A 22,324-nucleotide genomic window follows, 5' to 3' on the forward strand; every position below is an offset into this window, starting at 1 on the left:
TAGTCCCAGATTATAAAAGGTTGTCTGATGGCAAAAGAGATTGGAATGGGAAGGGAACAGCCCTGAGAACCAGTGATATAACCACTGAAGGGGTGGTCAAAACATTGTTTCTAGTACTGTATCAGGCCATAAGGGATAACGACTTCACTAATGAGTAAGATGCCAACGATGGGATATGTGTGTGGGGGTACTTTTTAAGCAAAGAGGAGTATATTCCATTGACCCAATCCAGCATGTGTGCTCTGTGGTCCTTACAGGTACTTATTAAACATCTGCCTAATTTTTTTTTATATTAGGTGATATCAGATGGAGCTAATCTAAACGCATCATGGTTGCAAGTCCTTTTTTAATGCATTTGTAAATTATATTGAAAAATATGAAAAACAAGACAATCACTTTAATAACACTATAAAACAAGATCATAACCATTTACAATGAAATACCAAAATGTGAGATCTGGTCGGTCCAAGTGTCTAATAGTCTCACTCATGCGCTCTAGCACCATCAATGTGACTGCAAGAGGCCCAAAGGATTAATTAAACCTCCTACTAAATTACTAGTAGTAATTGTCCAGCATCTCCTTTATTGCATGCATCAGAAGGGATCCAGATATTACATTTACATTTTCTAAAGAGACTAGGGATTTTAAAGCAGATGCACTTGGGAACTACTTGTATGTAAATTAAGGCTTTCCAGTGAGGAATCAGTGAAGGTTAGTCTAAATGTACAATTTGTAAACGATTTTTCTAATTCATTTTTCCACATGTGAAATATTTTCAAATGAAATTCTCTTCGGTAAAATGAGGAATTTATGCATTTTGTATTCACTTTCCACAGTATGCACACTAGAGTTATTCAGATGTAGGCCTAGAAGTGCAGTTACATGTGAGAAATGCTTTGCAAATGTTTGTGTAAACCCACAAAGTAATGACTGAGTGTTCACTTCATTAGCACGGAATGTCTGACTGCTCGTCATCTACATGTGTCACTTGCAACAGAAGATGTTTTACATACTTTGGGATTTTCCGCAGGTGTAGTGTCACATTGGCATGCAAAACCTAGATGTTTATTTCTCTGTGACTCAATATTAAGTTGTGCATGCACGACCTATAATGCATAGCGTGCTTAGGTGGGTCTTATGCATGGAAAGGCTTTGTCAATCTTTCCATATCTGTTCTTTGCACAGCAATTATAGATTTACTTATTTATTGAGTAGTCTCAAGGAGTATGCTGCATTTTGGTCCCTTTAGAGGGCCGTGGTTGTGTAAGAAAAACATACAATGTGAGGATGGGGAATTTATAATCCAGTCTGAGAAGGCAGACTCGGGGTCAGTGGTATGTGCTCTCTTTTCCACAGGTTAAAGCACATTCGGACACCCTATTTTTGGAGGGGTTGAGTCCTGTTGATGTGCTTCTTATGGAAACTAGTCTAGATGACGATGTAGTAATCCAGACGGGCTCTTACCAAGACTTGTCAGCTCAGCCCGGTGGTCATTATGCAAGAGTAGGAGAATTAGTGAATTGCATAATTTAAAAATGTAGGAATCGACAGTCCATGATGTCAGACTATGGTGGTGCTATGCACCAAGTCGAAGATTAGCTCCTCAACAGCTGGGAACCTTTTTGCAATAAAGACTGAGTCGCATTTCATGGTTTCTTTTGTGGACTCCTGCATCATTTCTTGGAGTTTACTATGTAGGGTGGCATGACAAAAGCTACAAAATACAAAGCTATATCACCCAATCTGTTCATTTAAATAATAGTAGCTGCAATCATGTAAAACAAAAGGTTAATCTAGCTTCACCAAACTAAACCATTATATTAGTAAACATAAATGTGTAGGTCTGTGCTTCAGATCGGAGCACCAGGAAATGTGAACTGTATATCGTGTTTCTGCGATCGCTGACACAGTCAGTGGAATTTGTGCTATGGTGGAAACCCCCTGAGAAGACCTTAGACAAGGCCATTAACATTTAATTAGCCCGTCTCCTGAGCTTTTACCTGGAGAGATTTAAGTGACAATTCCATTCATTTTCTTATCTGCCATGCACAAATACTGTCTCTTGGCACTCTGCCATTGGTGCCACGCCCTAACACACTGAGCTTCATGAGGAAGAGAATTACAGCTAGAGTTTCAGGGTCATACATCATACTCCGTCATTGTCATACCAGATGCTGCAGCGGAGCCTTTGTTGCTGGAGGCGAAGCGGTAAAATGGTGGATTATCACAGTGCTGGACAATGGGGTTCACAGGATCAGTCTGCTGCAGCTCAAACAAGAGCTCTTCCATGGTCTGAATGGTGTTGTTTCGACACAAATATATTGCAACCTTTTTGATCTGTAAGGTAATATAACAATATTGATTACAATACTGAAACATCTTGCATGCGTGCAAAGTCAGCAGATATGGACAATCATCATATCACTTCAATTTAGGATCTTCACTGATTTCACAACTTTTCAAAACAACATTATGCATTTCATGCCTAGGTCGGTGAGCAGCCTTTACAACGCGGGCATTACCACGCGCTGCCATTACTACGCTGCTTTTACAACGCAAATCGTTACAACGACTTGCGCTGGAGGGCGCTGTTACATAGGGAATAGTTTAATTTTCTATTCCAACACTTTCCCTACTGTAACGTGGGCTGGAGTTGGAATAGAAAATTAAACTATTCCACTATCCAGCGCAAGTCGTTGGGACGACTTGCGTTGTAAACACAGCGTTGTAATGGCACGCGTGGTAATAGCCCGCGTTGTTGTGTCATACAACCCTTGGTACTTAATCCTAAAAATGAAGTTGACAGAATCTTGTTTGTACTTGGGCCTGCTGAAGAACTGAATGTTATTCAACCACATGCTTAAAATGACAAATTAGTAAAACAACTTACAGGGCAACAAACTGAAACATTCAAAAAATAGAGCTCCCTGACAGAGTGAGGGCACAGCTGCTTAAGGCCTGGCAGTACCTTGCCACAGTAACCAGGGTCCGCAGATATTTGTGCGGCTCCCTTCTGTAATAAAGACATTGGAAACACTTTGCCTCTGCAGCTGCACTGTTATAATGAACGTGGACACAGAGGCAAGGACACCATCAGGAGGCACACGGGCTGTGAGCCACAAAGAGGTGGCGCGCAGTGAGTGTCCCCTACAACGGTGACCGCTCCAAGGTGGAAAGTGTTATTATGGAACCCCAGAAATCCCCCTGCAGGCTCATTGCATCAGAGGTCAGGCAGATCTCTGTGCCTCTTTGTAAAGCAGCCCCGGTGCCGCCCACACTGCAGTATCTCCCTCGTTCACAAAGGCACTGTCCCCAAATCGATCACCAATTTATGGCTGCACTAAGGGTAGTGCATTACCTGAAATAGAGCACACTGTACCTGTTTGCAGCCAGGGAACCTTGTTAAAGGTGCGCTAAAGATCAAACAGGGACAGAGTGGCATTTATATAATGTGTCTTGATGTCTAAAGACAAACTGAAAAAGTGACTCTTTCAGAAGCCTATCACCTGGCTAATCTTTTCAGCTTCCTGCTGTAATTAGCCATTTGCGAGACCCCAACCTTTTCTGTTTTTCTTAGTGTGAAGAGGCTGCTCAGCTCCTTAAAAAGCAGGGGCCCCATTATCTAAAGTGTCCTGGGGTGCAATGAGTATTCTGCAATACTGGTAGCATGGCACACATGTAGTGCCAGGACTAACCTAAAGGATCATTCTTTCATTCACATGGGGGCATGGACCCACTAAATGAGGTAAAATATTCGGTTCTGGGCTAATGCCGTTTTATGGATGTGTGTGCAGAGGGCATGAGTTTGTAAGGATAACAGTGACTGTGTGCCACCGAGAGCATCTCCAAAATGGGAGGAAAGGCGTTCCATGGACCCCCCGTACATCTCCCTGCAGGTGGTGCAGTCACTCACCACACCTGCTTGCAGGAGGATCCCCATCCCCCTAGTAATACAGGCTGCATTGTAGCGTGCAAATAAATGACAAAGCAGCTGCTTTCAACAGTCAACCTTCCTTTCTCCAATGCGCAGCCCCCAGGGCTGGAACGAGTTTGCAGCTGCCCTTGGGGTCAGCGTATTATCTCGAATAGGGTGCATCAGCCCTGTTTGAGACTGACGCGCCACTGCTCAAACATGGACAGTGCGCCCTTTGTGACAGGTGGTCCAACTGCAGAAAGTGGCACTTTTCTTCTGTTGTGCCAGTTTACCTGCATACAGCGTGCATGAATATTATAGAAAATGGTTCTTTGGGGGATAACAGCCCAACGGTCAGCTTTCATATTTATTTAATTAAATAAGAAGCAATACCACTAAATAAAAACTTTCAGATAATAGTTCCAATCAAAACAGTACCTAAACGGAGAAGCAGTTCCCTTTTAAAGTGCCACTATACTTACGTAAGGCAAAAGTGTTGTATCGCTGCTCACGCCGCACAAGCTAAAGAGAAACTGCAGTGTTATCCGAAGGTTGTTGCTCCATTTCTCATTGTTAGCCAACGCATTCCAAGCGTTTTCCACCTCTGGTCCTGGGACCTCATCCCCATACTGAAAAAAAAAAGAATTAGAAGAGAATTATAAAAATTTAGTGACAAAAATCTACACAACACAGAACACAGACTAATGATAAATTTGCTAATCAACTTATGGCTCTTGAACGGTCTGCTTCTGTAAAAGACAGCTAAATGTGTTATGTATTCCGAAAGATGGTGCTCATTCAAGGTGGTGAGGCCATCTTAGTTGAGGCAAATTTTGAAATTACAGAGGCAGCTGCATATAATTGCTGGTGGTGCTCTCCTCTAGCTATTACTGAGGCAGAAGAAGATAATGACTTTTAGAGAAAATGGACAAAAAAGGTAAAACTGAAAATGTACATTTGCTTATATTCACAATGCCTCAGTCTCATATGGGAGCCCAGGCACACACTCCTGGGTGCCTCGGACGCTCACCAATCTTTACCCGAATTGACTTCGCCAGCATTATTTAAGAGCTACGCTTTAATTTTTAGAGAATGTTGATTCCACTTCGCTGGGTTACACTATGTAAAATAACAACCTTCTGTGAGCAGATGAATTACCTTAAGATCTTAAAACAATTTCTGTTTTTTTAGACTGACTATGCATATAATGGTCATCCTCAGATTACAGACTGTATCATCTTTAGAGTGCACTGGTAAGACTCGACATTAAACTTTTATGTATTGAAGACATAAACTAACCTATAAATGGTGGTGATATAATGACACCTACAATTCGCTGTAGCAATTCTTTCATCTCAGGATCTTTATTGATAACCCACTCCCTTGGTTTCGATATGGATATCCAGAGAACTTCTTGTTTCTTAACATGAGCCTTCTTTCCCCACATTTTCTTCCAAGCTGAATGTGTGATATGCCACACTATTTAATATTGTCTAACTTGTTTTGCATAATCAGTTTAATTGAAAGAAGGCTTTACTTTGAATAACATTTTGCTGAAAATACATGTATGTTATGAGGCTTAAATTTATAAACATGAATGTTAAATATATTTATTCATTTAGTTGTGGTATTAGTCAAAGTGATGATCATGTATACGTTGCTTCATTTATAAATGTATAGACCTGAGGCTAAATGCCTTTAGTGAAACATGTTATCGTTAGTTTAAAAAAAAAAAAAACTTGGATGAGTATCTTGGAATAACTTTCACTTTATGCTGAATTATAAGGTACATTTATAAATAAAACCTATTTCATGCCAACTTCATTTGAGTTACACCTGTGAAAATTAAGTTTTAGGGAGTGCCTGCCTAAAAGCCTTTTGGGAGAATGCGTTAGTACATCAAAAAGGAGATTTAAGTAAAGAGAAAGCATCACTGGTTATAGAAGGTTTGTTTGGTAAAGCCCTGAAAAAATCTTCTAATCACTGATCAATGTACATCAATCAGAACAGTTCCAAATCACTCTTAGTGTATGAATTGTCACTTTGAACATTCTGAAATACATTTTTATCAGATGCATTATCTAAAGGAACATCCACAAGTGGATATATATACACACACACACACACACACACACACACACAAAAGCACATCAACATGATATCTGAGGGTTGAAAGCACTCTGTGGAATACATTTTTCCTGATCCTACAGTAAATACCCCACCCCCTCCCCCCTTACACCAAAGAAAAGGCTCATAAATTATTTGCAGCTCATCACTGTTTAGGCCAATGGTGGAAATCACTTGTATATTGTTATATTAATATATTTGTTGAGAGCGCAAATACCAAAAAAAGGAGTCTTGCTGCTGTGTCTAACACAGTATCTGGAGGAGAATAGAAAAAGAAAATTGAGCCTACTTAATTGCAAAAGGGAACAGCCAGGTCTTTAACTTTGTGAATTGGCTCTTTTATTTGCTGTATACCAGGCGTCTCCATTTTTATTTCTACAATTTCAGAAATATTATAATTAGATGCAACACTTGCTGAATTGATTGAGAAACAAATGCCTGAAAATTAATGTCGTTATATTTTGTTCAATTAAAGTATAACATTTTCAGAATTTGAGATGTATTATTGTTTTCAACTATTTTACCTTTGCAGTCATGTACATCAAGTTGTTCAACACAAGGGATGTGGCGTCCGGAGAACCCCAGCCATTTCCCTTTAGTCCATACGTTGCCACCACTTCACCCTCCTTGTCCTTCACCTCATCCTCAGGTGTGGTAGGGCTGGAGCCGGGGAGTAGAAGCCTGCTGTCCACTAGTTCTATGTTGTGGAGCCAGGGGAACAGATAGGTGAGCATGATCTGACGTCCATTAGGATGCGTGGTTGGGAATCTCTGACTTACCTCTGAAGAAAAACATGAAGAAAAATGCAATACATTATCCCAAAAGCCAGAAAGTTAAAAGGGTTTTACATTGTATCGATATGTGAGAATAAAGCTGAATGAGTTTCAATTTATTTTTTAATTTAGAATTATTATCCTTATCACTGGTCAATTCAAATATAATGAAATCTCTTCTCACATACATAACCAACTACCTATTCATCAGATCATCAATTCTCTCCGAGATTTGAAACACACTATTCAGCCAATCCCTCACATGATCTATCAAGCTGACTCACCAATCTAGTATTTGCATCTTTGTCATTTTTTCTAACTTTGTTGTTTGCTTGATAAGTCATGGTAATATTGCTCTTAGTGATCCTATGTGAATAAGGCAGTACAAAGTTAGGGCAGGTTTAAAAACCTTATCCACGTGAAACATTCAAAATCTATAGTGTTTGTGCCCAAGCATGCTAATTTGACTCTGAATAAAATAGTGTTGGGGCCTATTGTTTCTGGAAAGTAATCAAGATAAGAACAATAGTTCCCGATTGTGATGAAACTCTATTGACTCCTGGGCAAGTCCACACCATTTTCAAAATCAGCTGTACTATTTACAAAGCCTTCATGACCAGCACTTCTGCTTATCTTGTAACCAAGCTTACCATCTCTTGTGGTTCTCAGCACACCACAGCCAAGAAACCATTAGACTGCAGATTAAAAAGTGTGAAGAAGAAAAAACACACAAGGGAGCAGGCCTTTTTTTATCCATGCATACAGGATCTATACAAATATCCCCATAACCATCCCAACACTGTTCCAACTTAGGAACGAGCTGAAGATGCACATCACAAATAGGTAAATCACAAATCCCAAAACCAGCTACTTCTCCTATTCTCCTATCAGTCATTACCTTTAGGATTGTCTTCACCCTGCACAGCTCTCTGCTGCGTTTTAGGTTTGTGCTGTAGAAATACCACATATTTACATAAGTACTTAGAAAATGAAGGTAGGACTCAAGGATAATATTTGACTCAACAACGAACCTAATGGATTTATGAATGCACCATAGGTATTTGGATAGCAAGGTGAGAACGGACAGGACAAGCTGCTACATAAATTCTGAGGGTTAAGACTTCTGCAAATCGAATAATAGAAAAAGGTCTGAATCCTGGTGGGTACTTTTAAAAGTATACTATTAAATTCTCTCTGGATGAAAATAGGTTTGTGCTTCACAAACTATTTTGAAGAGCTAAATGTGTATACCCATTCATTAAATTATTAGAGGGGAGCAGGTCATGCATTTTAATTCTTTTAAGTGCTCCTATCACCAGTCAAACAACTCTGCCCAACTTAGTCTCTTTCATTTCATGGATATTAATGAAGGAAAAGAAGCCCATAGATACTCAAATACACAAACTCCTGTTTTCTGCGCTGGGATTGTTTTAAGACTCTCAATCCAATGGAAGCAAATAATTGTTTCCTTTTAAGTTGAATATAGTTGAGCCTACTGGTGTGTTTCACCTGTAGGTTTAGATGTTAGTGTTGTCAAGGGTAGACGGAGAATGCACTGCTGATGCCAAGCTAAAGACTATTCTTGCACCTTGCTCAGGTGGCTGCAATACCATTGAGCAACGGGACCTTTTGGTTTGGTAAAATAGGCGAGTGGGTCGAGGGCCCACCCAGAGATCTGTAGATGTAAGCTTAAATCATGGTAATGAGCACTCTGACTATTACACTTCCAAAAGAGATAAAAGCATACCTTTAAGTATTATTCAAGCACCAAGAAGCAATTAAGTCGGTATTGTGGCCTAGATAAGCAACCACATAGCACTATCTTTTTATATCTCAGATTAGCGGGCAAAAAATTATCTTTGCGGAGATATGTTTTTTTCACCCCTAAAAGGCAAAAAAGGCATCTGGAGGATAGCTATAGATAACCGAATGGCTACAAATAGAATTGCTAATTGTATTCTAAATAATGCAAGATCCTTTAGCAAGTATACAGAATTATTTCACAGAAGGAAAGTTGGGATTCCAACTGTGTAACGTTCTCCAGGTATGTGAAAAGTGAATATTTAAAACATATAGGGCTAGATGTACGAAGTCTTTTTGACTCCGCAAATGGCATGAATCTGCGAACCGGGCCATTTGGGAACACAAAAAGGCATTTCCAAATGTACAAAGCCAGAATTGTGATGCGCTAGCCTTCTACAAAATCGAAATGTGGGTTTGCGAATCGGTATTTGGAAGAGGCGTGTTTAGGGCATCCCTTCCAAACACCAATTTGCATTGGCATGTAGAAATGTTTTGAGACCGAAATGCGATCACAAAACATCGCACTTTGCCACCGACTGAAAGTTAGTGGAAACCCATTTGCAAATTGGAAGGGGTCCCAAAAGGACCTGTTGTTCTTTGAGAATGGTTGAAAAAATATTTTTTAAGATCAGGCATGGGTCCAAAGGACCACTGACTGTCTTAAAAATGAAATGTAAATGTTTCATTTTTGCTTTTTTAAACGTAACCCATTTTTATTTAAGATAAATGAACTCCGTTCAAAAAAAGAAAAAAAAAGATTGCTTAATTTAAAAGCAATCACAGATATGGTGATCTGGTGACCCTAGTAAGCCGCCATCCCTTTGATAGTAGCAAATTGTAGTGGATCACAAACTGCGACCTACCTTATTAATATTAATGAGGTAGATCTATTTGCGACCCACTACAAGCCACTACTTCAGGAATAGGGGCTAAATAACTCTTTTGTACATTAGTAATAGCGATTCGCAAAAATAGCTATTTGGTAATCACTATTAGTATTGTTCGTACATCTAGCCAATAGATTCATAAATTAGCAGGATAAAAGACCTCAGAAGTATGATGTAAATAAAAAAAACCAAAGTAAGCAATACCATTGGCTCATAGAAAATGCATAGACTTTCACTCCTGCTTCTTCCAACTGTCATCGGTCCCAGGTAGTCCTGTTGCTATCACTGAATATTGACGGAATTACATCAAACTAAAGAATCATAGGAAAACTGGCATCCCTAAATTCAGATAACGCATATCAATTTAGAGCTTCAAATGTACAATCTTCTTATGTGACAAAACTCATGTTTATGTACACAGTTGAAAATAAGTTTTCTGAACCATGAACCAAACATGAATACACAGTTTCTATTAAACCATACAAATTGACAAATTTGAACAGCCACATTTGATCTGATCACGTTGACCAACAAAACCTTTAAAATATTTATGTTGCAGATCTATTTATAAAAACAAGACTCAAATTTTCAACTGCAGTTTCTTACATAAGCATATGTGTACTGCAAGTCTAGCCTCAGTTAAGATATTGAGTCCCTAATACAATAGCTGCACCAAACCAGAAAGAGTATTATTATGTTATAGAAACTAATAAGAGCTAGAGGGAGTTAATCAAAAAGTCATCATAGGCATAACTCTAGATTTGAATAGGAGCCCATTAGGAAAGCCCAAGTTGAGGAAGAACTCAACAGAATTTGAGCATTATATTACCTGAGAAAAGGGGCAATGTGAGCTCGGGATACATTCTTGCCAATTCACTGGAAAGGACGGACAATGATACGCTGTACAAGGGTGGCAAGACTCCATGTGTGCCATACAAGATGTTTCCAGGTTTTTGATCAGCTACTTTCTTGGAATATACAAAAAGCTTTGCCTCAAGAATCTAGAAGAAATGCACAGTGGAATGTTTATTTATTACAGTGTAATCATATATCACATATTTAACAATGAAACATACACTCAGAAATATAGTTAATCACTTAAGATTTATAAAGTAAGTGGAAGACTTCATTAATGATTCACTTGTGTGTTCTTGCACAAAGTCCTGTGTCAGATCTGGTCACTATGAAACTCTTTGAAAATATAATACAATTAGTTTTTATGTAGATTTCAAACAAACAGATTTAACATTACATTTTAAATGAACATGAAAAATTAGTTTACAATACTGCATTATGCAATTTTCCTCATTACAAATGTATAGCATCTGCTCTGTATTTATTTGGACCATTGCAACGCATATTACAAAATCCTTAAAAAAACATTATTTAAAACTCTTACAATAGGTCATGAAATAGGAAATTCCTTAGAATAAAAAAGATAACTCAGAATGGCTAAAACTGAATTTTAGTGTTAGATGTTGGAGGAAACCAGGATTAGGACAGAGGTTTCTCAGTGCACTAGATTTTTTTTTATTTAACTTTTGAATTTAGTCTTGGTGTACTACGACATCTGTTGCACTGTGTCTGGCAGTGCCCTTGAAAATCCAAAATGTTATGGGTCAGGAACTCCTTTCACTTACCTTTATATTGAAACATAATGTTTCTCCTCTTGCTGCTGATCAATAACATTCACATAAATCTTTGTTGATTTCTCATCAGAAGTTTTATTCTTAATTTTCTATCTTATATAAACATCCGTCTAGTATCTTATGTTCTCAGATGCAGAAGTAATTCATTTGCAACTTCTTGTAAACCCAATGCATTTCGGGTCCTGGTCGACCCTTCCTCAGGGGTATTCAAAGAGCGCTGCTTCATTCGAGGGATAGCGTTATCCCGCGAATAAAGCAGCGCTCTTTCTCTACAAAATAACTATAAAGGAAAGTTAAGTATAATATGTTTCCCTGTATAACTACATGCATGAAGCCCTTGCTTACACTCAGAATGTGAGTTAAGAAAATGCTGGTGTAATTAAGAAGCGAGAAAAAAGAAGGTTGCAGATAATATATCACTAGCTACGTTATCATTATCAAGATGAACAACGAAAGACTTGCTGCACATAATCATTGCTTTATTCACATCCCTGTAGAGCATCACTCTCACCAACCATGCTTGTCATGGTTGGGGCATAATGTTCTAATACAACTGGTGAATTACATGCCCCAACACCCCCTTCACTACCAGAACAGAAGGACCAGTTTGGACTACCCCAGCAAACCATGATGGCCAACTCCTTTGAATACTGAAGCAGGAGCAGTTGTCAGGAATTGGCCAATCAGCCATTTCTTGCTTTCTTGAAAGAGTGACCCATGCTGAGAGATACCACAGAGGGTATGTGACATTAGTCTGTTATTAACAGCGAGTTAGCAATAGCTGAAACATGGTTGAATGCCTACTTCTACCTGGCTGCTCTTAAAAAAAAAAAAAGAGTGTGATGGCATTTGTCACCACCACCTGGAACCAAATATGTTAAGGCAGTACAACCAGGCATAGGGTTGTGGAAGGTACTTCGGCAACAAAGCATATTTTTGTAATCCCCATTTTGTGTGGCACGCATGCAGTTACAAACGTATTTAATAGGTTCGTAAGTGGTGTCCGAAGAAAGGGGCGTCACATGCAACTGTCAAGGTTGCTTATGACTTAGCTTAGGGCCTAATAATTCATTTTCAACACGATCTGTTAGTTGCATTCCGTCCCCAAAAAAACCTTTAATCAAAGGTTTTTTATGCAAGCCTTTTTATAGGGTTTATTGATATGTGAAGTAAACACCACGTTTTGGCGATAACATTTCATGCAGCAATTGCTGACCACAGATCATGTAGGGCTGGGGAGAACAGTTCATGATGCAAGTCATCCCGCCTCCCTGATATCAGACCCCCCCAAACTCTAGTTCCAAAAAGGTATGGAAGCCAAACCCCAGTGCAAAGATGGGATGCAGAAAACGAAAACAATGATGGTCTGCTTAGATGAGCTGTAGAAGACCAGTACCAGTAAAAGAACTGAATTGAACAGGAGGAAAACAAGAAACTATATGGGCAAAAAGCCCAGTGAATGAACAGCAACCAAACATTAATTGCAGAATGCAGACATTTGCAGACACTGAACTGATGAGGACATCCTAAATATGATGCTGTCTGTTGTAAGCTGTAAGTCCCACCTGGAACTGATACAGTACTCAAAGCAGTTCGGTACCACTACAGCTGCCAGAGACTGGTCCGGCTAAAGAGTCAGCAATATGTTGTGTCTATTAGCTTGGGAATAGCTGCTTTTCATACTATGTCTCTCCCTGTTAATAAGTGGTCTTTAATCCTGATCCCAGCTCTTTCATTTTGTGGTCAGAGACATAGTGTTTAAGCTCAGAAGCAAAACCTAGCCAAATCACTTGAATCCCTAATATGCTCTCAATATTGACACACAACACATTCTCTACTTGCCCTCTCTATGATGGCATCTTAGCAGACTGAATCACAGTGATCCACTTGAATAACTATGTTCAGATCCATGTAGTTCAATTGGCAGTTGGTTGCTGTCCCTACTTCTACATGAAATGCTCAGCAGTGCCTCATTACTGCTTTTGATTGTTGTTGATATAAATTGCTACCTCATCCTTGGAGACACCTTAGGAATTAAAAGGTCTGGCAGAGATATTGTCGTTCAATATAAGATGCAGTCAGGCAGGCCAGGTGCAGAGTTCTACTCCCATATGTCATCGACAATATCTTGCTGATACTGAGACAAAAAAATGACACAGGAGACTTAAAGTACAATTTGTTAGGAAATGCAGTATGAAATGGTTATTTGCATGAACTCTCAGTCACTTCACACAGCAATATAAAACATCAAACATTTCTGGTGTGGTATGGGGTTAGGACTAAGGTAGACATTTTGACTTTCTCAAATGGAATTTGGTATCACCCTCATATCTTTTTGGACACTAACGTAGCAACATTACACACTTGCCTTTTAACTACACCGAGACCAAATGGCCCACATAGCCTCACATATACATACGTTCATAAGGATTTTCTGAGTTCACTGATGTCTTGGAGGTGATACATGGAAGTATTATGAAATGAGAAATTTAAAACTATGGAAGTCCAATGAGAGCATCAAAGGATGCTTTGCAATCTGAGTCTCCAGGTGGTAGAATGAAGCTCTTGTTGGTGAAGCGAGTGTCCTGTATTGATGTTACAATACTAGTTGCAAGGCAATGGCACCAAAGTGTATATCCAAGTTCTTACTTGAAGATGGTATTAGGTCACAACGCAAACCTCTGTAGCACTTTGAACATCCTATAGACTTATCAATAAACTAGGTAGCATGCCTGAGAATCAGTTTTGATGTAAATAATGGAGGAGGATTTGGGTGTCACTTTCCTGTCCTATTCTGTTTTAAGTTGTTCTGTGTAGCCAGAGATAGAGAGAGAGAATGCAATTATGTCCTAGAAGAAGCTAACTCTACTCTCAACATGTTACATACGCCTAGTAAACTTTGGTCAAATCTGGCATCTAGGGAGGATACCGCCAGCATTTCCTACTAATAAGAAATTTTAAAGAGACATTCACTCCTCCCTCCATCTTCCATATGATAGTGTAATGTACCACAGACCTCAGTGAGTATGAGTTCTGCATCTGCGAGAGTCATGTGTCAGAATATTAAATTGAGCTAATATGCAATTAAATAGGCCTGTTAGGTGGTATTTCCTCAGCATGTCAAAATACAAGACATTTTGTGAAGCAGTTGGTTGGGCTAATGATGCGGGGCATTTCATCATCCAAAGGGCAACTAGCACTGCACAAGACTGAACACGTTGTAGGGAGCATCACAGACTCTGGTTTGAATGCTGAAGCTATGGACATGCAAGTATGTGCTTTGTAACTTGTAAAGAATAGCTAGGGTTCTTCCAATTTCCAGAATACCCAATTTCAACTTGGTGGGACTACTAGGCAAGATTGCTTAAGCCTTGGGAGACATATTATATATTATTTGAGTTTTTGATAGGACAACGGTGCTCTGTACCAATGAAACAGATGGTGCTGAGTTGAATATGTTTATTGGAAAACTAGCCCTGCAAAAGGAATACTAATCTGAAGAACTCTATGTGCCAGGGCACACAGAATAGACGATGACGATCCATCTGCCTCAACGCAGACAATTCAATGTTCGTCAGGGATCTTGATTATCAGTAGACGTAACAACCATTAAATGTGAATCTCTTGGTTCTACAGTCTCAGTCATAACAGTAAGTAGTCAGCTCTCCCGCAGGAGATCGCTCATAGTGAAGGGTAACTTTCTGAACTCATGAGCTTTTGGCAGAGCCCTGTTTCTTGCAATGAGTTGGAATTAACACATCTTCAAATCTACGGTTATCAATAGGTTTATGGAAGTTACACCTCTAAATATTAGTGAAGATTTCTAAACCCATTGATTTGTGGGCATTAACTAACCATTGGAAGGTCATTTTTGAACTTGGGAACTCTCACAAATTTACTCTGTATATACAGCATGTAAATGTAGTGTAAGGAAAGGTCTGCGCTAGGAAAAGTTATTTCCTGTGACAAAAATGAAAACAAATTTTCAACTTTCACCACAGCCTGTGTGTCAGTTAGGCCCTTTGAAGGCCAATTCATGATTTTCCTGAAATGTGTTGTACTAACTTTCAAGCACAGATTTCTCTCCCAAAGAGGACAACTGCAAATGGGAAGACCTGGAAGCTTGGGGAATTATGTTTTCCACACAAATAACCATTTGTACTGGCTCGCTGCGTTACAATTAGATAGCTGACAGATATTACATACCTGCATGAGTTGCATGGAGATTTCATATGTCTCTCGATTGGTGTCGGATGCTTTAAACAGGACCAGATTCAAAAGCGTCACAATGTCAAAAGGATAGTTCCTGTAAAATTCACAGAATAGAAATACTTATAAAACGTGAAGGTCATAGAGAAATATAAAATTATTACTTAACGGAATCTTAAGTAAATGGAAAATGGTCTGACATTCCTTCCCGCCCCAACAGGGAGACTGATGGCTGAGACATTTGATTATTAAAGATTGCAAAGAGGCAACATTCAGATTAAAGACAACTGGGACGTCATCCCTCCAGGAAAAAACTATTTAATTAATTTGGTTACTAGAACAAAATGGTACATCGTCTACTTTTTGCCAAAGTCTATTTTAGAATGTGCACTCCCAAAATATGCCATCAAGTGCTTTTTTTTTTTAAGTATGCCCCCTCATCATAATCTACAGGTTCTAAAACACACAGTTTTTACATGGAGGTTCCACAGAGATAACATCTTGGAGTAGCAAATGAGGTGGTGGAGAGAAAAGGAAAGCCACAGAGCAGGAGACAGACCTGTAAAGCAAAAGAGCGTACTGCAAAGAGAAGCAGCATTGCAGTGAAAAACGGTAGAGCTACAGCCAAAGAGGCAAACCTGCAGAGCAGAAAACCGGGCTAAAAGAGAGGAAAATCTATAGAGAAAGAGGCAGAATACAGAGAAAGAGGTGATGATGCAGGCAAAGAGGAATCACTGCAAACAGAGACAGAGCTAACCGAACAAGTGAATGAGCTACAGATTTGCAGAGAAAGAGTCTGCGCTAAGGACAGACAAACCCACCGGTAAAAAGACAACACTGCATAGAATGAGGTAGAACTGCAGTGAAAGAAGTAACACTTCAAAGAAAGAGCTAAAGCTGCAGGGACAGATGTAACTTATACTTAGGTAAGTTAAGGTCTACATACATACAGTGTTTTGCTATTTATGACGTCAGTGGTACCTCCCTTTCTAGGATAGCCAAATGTTTATATTGCAGTGCATCCCCAAACTGTATGGAAGAATACACACACTTCTTCATCTATTGAATGGTTCAAATTATGACAACCATTTTCCACCACTATGAGAAGTAGTGTGGCTCACTGGTTAGAGGCAGCAGACCCGAGAGCAGAGGACGGCCCGGTACCAGGGTTCGATTCCCGGCGCGGCAGGTTTCTGGACCAGGGTCAGCGGACTTGATAATTCTCTCGCCTCGGTGCCCACTCTGATCAGCGATCACACTCGGCAACTCTGGGCATTAGCTTGCCTCATCTTCACTAACGGCCCCACCAGACCGCCGGGGATGCCTGGTCTCACCCTGGAGATACCCATTAAGGGACCATCTCTCAGGGAAGCCAGGAAGGGTTTCGCAGTGGTCGAAGCGCCTTGGGACCCTCCGGGTAAGTAGTGCGCTATATAAATGCCTATACATTTACATTCACTATGTTGCAGCTGCTGTTCTCACTAGAACAGTGCACAAATTATTGAGAATGTTTGTGTATTTGTACATAGACATCCATAGTTTGATACACCATAAATACGCATTTCACTAATTCAAATACGAACTCAGGCACAGCAATAGTGAGTGGCATCCCTCTGGTCACTGTGCTGACACTAGAGACAACTCTGTGCCTGAAATCTGTGCCCCCCCCGCCATATACTGGCTACGTGACAGTGGGAATGTAAGAAATACAAGCCTTGCAGAGTCAGAAGGTCTTCGTTTGTGCAAAATCTCTTTTCAGAATAACAGCATTTGTAACAATATTTTGAAGACCTCTGAGTAGCATGTGGCATTATTTTCAGTGTTACTATAAACTACTTAACGTCTGGCGTGCCAGTGGGAATCAGTTACTCCTCTGGTACTATGGTAGGGTAACACTGGGACCTTTCAAATGGAAAGGGGAGACCTCTCGGTCACCCCGAACGTATGGCTGGGTGCCCCGATCGCCCGGGAAACCTTTGCAGGCGGGGGGCGTGTCCCCGGCCGGTATGCCCAAAGTGGCGTGGTTGGAGCACGCCCCCGCCGCCTAAGAGGGTTGTCCTAACACCCGCCCGGAAGTCCGTGCACTTTTGGGCGGGATGTGGATGCTGCCCCGCCTTCCCGCCGCAAGATAAGAGGCGCGGGAATCCAGGCAGGCGTCCTCTTGTTCCTGCGCTCTGAAGGCTGCACCACTCTTCGCTCCTGAGCCCTCAAGGGAACAAGCTGCAGTTTTTGAACGTGGTAATCGTTGTTTTTTCTGTTTCAGTCGTCGAGGCGTATCTGGAATCCAAAGAGCAACTGGAAAACAGGCAGAGATAAAGCTGAACGACAGATATGCCTGGAAAGAAGAGTGTAAAGAGCTCCGAGATGGAACGGATGCTGCGCACACTGGTAAACCAAGTGTCGGCGATGGACAGGAAATTTGGTAACGTAGACCGACTGGGTCGCGGCTTAGCGGCGCTCCAGAAAAAAGTGGAGGCTCAGGCGGGGCCCTCAGGGAGACCTAGGAGGATCGTGGGGCCTGCTTTGCCAAACGTTACCCCAGGGGGGGATAAGGGGAAAAAGAAGAAGGGAAAGTGGGTCCTAGCGAGGCCCCGGTCCCGATGGAGGTCCCGCTGGTCCCAGTAACACCAGCGGCCAGCCCGGTACCCACACCGGATGGGGGATTACCAATCCCTGTGATTATCACACCGCTGGATAAGGATCAAATACCCCCGAACTAGCGATTCATCTGGCGGCGGTGTTGCCTTGGTTGAAGAAAGGAGCGGGGGGATCCGCGGCTGCGGAACATCCAGCTGAAGAGGCTAGGCAGATTATCGACCAGCTCAGGCAGGCAAGGGGCTCTGGGGCAGTGAACGTGCCTTCTACTCCATTGCAGGTGGCGAACCCGGCCGCGGTCGAGAATCGGAATAAAGCGACTGACACGACCGGAGGTACGACAGAAGACGGTAAGAGGTCGCTCCGAATAATGGAGGAGGGCGCTGTACCTTCAAGACGGGAATGCTTGGCACAACATGTTCCTATGGCAACAAAAGAGATGGTGTGGGCGAATAAGTACATTAATATGTTTTCATTGTTGACGGACAATCGTGAGTTAGAATATGCCAAGACCCAGAAGGATTTATGGCACCCCAGTGAATGGAGGGCAAAAATGGCAGAATTCAGGGTGGAAGAGTCTATGATGAACTGGATCAGGGCTTTTTCTGTTTTTGTAGCAATTATGGGTGAGCGAACACCAGAACTGTTGGGGGACCTTGCTTGCTACCAGAGCAGGATCACGGGCTTCCATTAGAAGTATGGAGGGGACGCATGGAAAGGGTATGACGTGTCATTTAGAAAAGCGAAAGAGTTTAATGAATGACTGACTTGGGATTGTGTGGACACTGTATCTTGGCATGCGCAGTTCAAGCCGGGCTCGGCGGGTGGATCAGGATCGAGTGCAAACGGCTTCAGGGCTTTTCAGCAGAAACATCTGCAGCCCTTTCGACCGGCCACGGGGGAGATGCTCAGTCTAGATCGGGCGGGAATGGAAATAAGCGAGGAGTATGTTGGGGTTTTAACAAGGCAACGTGTAACAGGCCACCGGGAACATGCAGGTTCAGGCATGCCTGCGCAGGTTGTGGTAACACCTCCCACCCCGAAACTAGCTGCCGATCCAGAGGCAATAATACTGGGGGAAAAGCGGGTACCAAGCAGGATTGACATGGTGCCTCGGATGATCAAACAATCGCCCGTGGATATTCTGGCTTTGACTCCCTAGCTGAACAAATACCCTGACCATGTGTCCGCCGGGATCCTGCGAGATGGCTTCTCGTATGGCTTCAGGATCCCGGCGGGTGATTTTCGGGGGGCCCCCTTATGCAAAAACCAACTGTCCGTTACGCACAACCCGACGGTGGCCGCCACAAAAATTGCATAAGATGTTCGCTTGGGGCGGGTTGCGGGACCGTTCGGTGAACCACCAACGGCCAGTTTTGTGTGTTCCCCATTAAGGGTAGTTCCCAAGAAGGAGCCGGGAGAATTCAGGCTTATTCATAATCTGTCCGCACCAAGGGGGGCTTCCGTGAATGAGGCAATTGACGCAGGCATTTGCAGTGTGAGGTATGCATCATTCGATGACGCAGTAGTAATGTTGAATCTCCTAGGCCCCGGTGCATTGTTAGCAAAATCGGATAATGAATCCGCATTTAGGTTACTACCGGTGCATCCCCAGGATCAGCACTTGTTGGGTTTCGCATTTCAGGAGAAGTACTACATGGATATGTGCATGCGATGGGTTGTTCAATTTCATGTGCCTATTTTGAAATGTTTAGCTCATTTCTGGAGTGGGCGTTCTCGAAGGCCTCAGGGCACCAACATGTGATGCATTATCTTGATTATTTCCTGTTTCTCGGCCCGGCGGGCTCTCGGGACTGTGCACGGGCATTGCAGGAATTCTGCGTGCTCATGCGGGGTTTCGGGGTCCCGTTGGCGCCAGGTAAGACAGTGGGTCCAACTACCTCCCTGGAGTTTCTGGGTATTGAACTAGACTCCGTGGAGGGTTGCTTCCACCTGCCGGCGGAGAAGATCGCCAAATTCAGGGCCTCCTTGTTGCAATGCCTTCGGAACAACATGGTGACACTGCACCAACTACAGCAAACGGTGGGACAGCTGAATTTTGCACTGAGGGTTATACCGATGGCTCGCCCTTTCTCCCGATCCATTGCCCAGGCCATGGTTGGCCTCAAGGAGGGGCACCATCGTACGAGGCTGTCGGCAGAGGTTCGCCAGGACATGCTCATTTGGCTGGCATTCCTGGCGGATTTCAATGGCCGGGTCGTCTGGAACAAAGCCCCGGCCTCGTCAGCAGAATTAGGTTTATGGACCGACTCTGCGGGCAGTGTGGGGTTTGGCGCGATCCTTGGTAACCGATGGTCGGCCCAGAAATGGCCAGCATGGTGGGTAACAAGTGGCTTGACGAGCAACATTGGTTTCCTAGAGTTATTCCCCATCTGGGTAGCGTTGTCGGCCTGGCCAGAGGAGTTCCGAAACCGCTCAGTGATATTTTGGTCAGATAACATGACCGTGGTTGAGTGCATTAACCAGCAGGCAGCACGCTGCAAGTGGATATTGCGATTGTTGAAAGAAGTTGGGTTGAAATGCTTGCAGCTAAATGTACAATTCAGGGCAAAACATGTGCCGGGAGTACTGAATAATAAAGCTGATGCGCTCTCTCGTTTCAAAATGCAGGCATTCAGGGATTGTTTACCCTCAGTGGAGCTAGTAGCAGCGCCATTTCCCGAGGCATTATGGCAAATCGGCACCCTGGAGTACAAAACCTTGTGGCAGCCAGTTTAGTGCCCAGGACAAAAAAAGCTTACGTAAGGGGCGTTCCGCTCGTACTGCGCCTTTTTGGGCCCTGCATGGGAGCATAGATGGGGTCAGGAGGGGTCCTTTACCCAGTTTTTAGTGGCACTTCATGAGGAGGGCCGGTCGGCGGCAACCGCCAGTCAGTATAAGGCCGCCATATCGTTTATGGCTCAGCTCCAGGGGATCAGGGACCCGACGGACTCCTTTATAGTCAGAAAGGGGCTGCGCGGCTGGCGGCACCTAGAGGGTCATAAAAAGGATACCAGGCATCCGCTTTGTTGGCTAAACTAGAGGAGACATGCTCCTCACCTAGTGAGGTTGTCCTGTTCCGGGCAGCATTTGCGTTGGCATTCTATGGGGCCCTGCGGGTAGGCGAACTGGTGGCTGCCAACAAAAGGGATACCGAGGGGGGTCTGCGCAGGGACCACACGCAAGTGAGGGGGGATTCCCTGCTGATCATGACAGCCAGGTCAAAGACAGACCAGGAGGCCCAGGGGAGTAGCATTGTGTTGCAGCGCGCTCCGGGTAGTCCCTGTTGTCCAGTGAGGCACGTTGAGGCCTACCTAAAACAAAGGGTGACAAGGTGTGGGGGGGGTGCCTTGCTGTGGCATGCTGACGGCACCCCGTTAAAGTTTCAGTTCCGAGGGTGCTGGCGATCAGGATCGCAGCTGCAGGCTTGAATCCGAGTGATCTTGGAACTCATTCGTTCAGGATATGGGCCGCTACAGAAGCGACGGCCGGGGGTCTGCAGGCAGACAATGTTAAACAATTGGGGCGCTGGTCTTCAGATTGTTTCAAACGTTACGTGCGGCTGCACATGTTGTAATTTACTGAAGAAGTGCACTCACGCTTGCTGTCTTTTGTTTGGATTATAGTTTCACGAGCCTGTGATGCAGGGCAGAAATTGGGACCGGCCCAGTATCAGCTAACCACCACTTCAGGAACAAGGAATGGAAGACGAGTGGTCTGGGTCGTGGGCCACTCATACGTGAGGCGTGCCGCGGACATATTCAGGGCAGGTGATGCGATCCACACATCTGAGGAATATGGTTTCAGGGTGTCCTTCCATGGGAAGGGTGGCTTGTGTATTGACCGACTGCAAAGTTTTGTGGGAGAATTGTTAGGGCGGCACAGGTCACCGCCATCAGTAGTCATAGTGCACATTTGGGGCAATGACTTTGTGAGGTTGGGCAGACGGGCGTTAATCGAACACATACTTTCAACAGTTAGTTGGTTAGCAAAGACACTCCCGGGGTGCACGATAGCCTGGTCACACATGATTCCTAGGAAGGTATGGAGGGGTGGGCGGTCCACGACAGCGTTGAACCATTCGGTAAAGAGGGTCAACAATAAAACGGAGAAATTGTTTCGCTCTGCTCATCTTCAAAGCATACCTCACGGGTGCATCTGGGGGGACCACTGTTATGCAGACGATGGGGTGCACCTGTCCAGGGAGGGGAATGACTTATTGATAGGAGACATGATAGCTTGGCTAGTGGGATTAAGGAGACATCACCTATAGGAGTTGTGGGGGGGCCAGATAGTTGGTCAACTATCTGGCCTGTAAGGTCATGATCGGTGAGCAGTGATTTCAAGGTCCTAGTGGGGGCGCCACC

General features: G+C 43.0%; 1 protein-coding gene across 6 annotated transcripts in view; it reads right to left on the reverse strand.

Annotated features, from left to right (window-relative positions):
• The window catches only part of FRY (FRY microtubule binding protein), a 674,187-nt gene that overhangs the window by 164,287 nt on the left and 487,576 nt on the right, over positions 1-22,324 (reverse strand). For all 6 annotated transcript variants that reach the window (XM_086935130.1, XM_086935129.1, XM_086935133.1 and 3 more), the window contains exons 30-34: positions 15,360-15,459; positions 10,334-10,505; positions 6,566-6,822; positions 4,397-4,543; positions 2,170-2,338 (exon numbers count right to left, since the gene is read on the reverse strand). In XM_086935130.1, coding sequence (XP_086791256.1) covers positions 2,170-2,338; positions 4,397-4,543; positions 6,566-6,822; positions 10,334-10,505; positions 15,360-15,459 — 845 coding nt within the window. The remainder of the gene's footprint in view (positions 1-2,169; positions 2,339-4,396; positions 4,544-6,565; positions 6,823-10,333; positions 10,506-15,359; positions 15,460-22,324) is intronic.

This window comes from Lissotriton vulgaris, chromosome 8 (assembly GCF_964263255.1).
Source record: "Lissotriton vulgaris chromosome 8, aLisVul1.2, whole genome shotgun sequence".
Lineage (NCBI taxonomy): Eukaryota > Metazoa > Chordata > Amphibia > Caudata > Salamandridae > Lissotriton > Lissotriton vulgaris.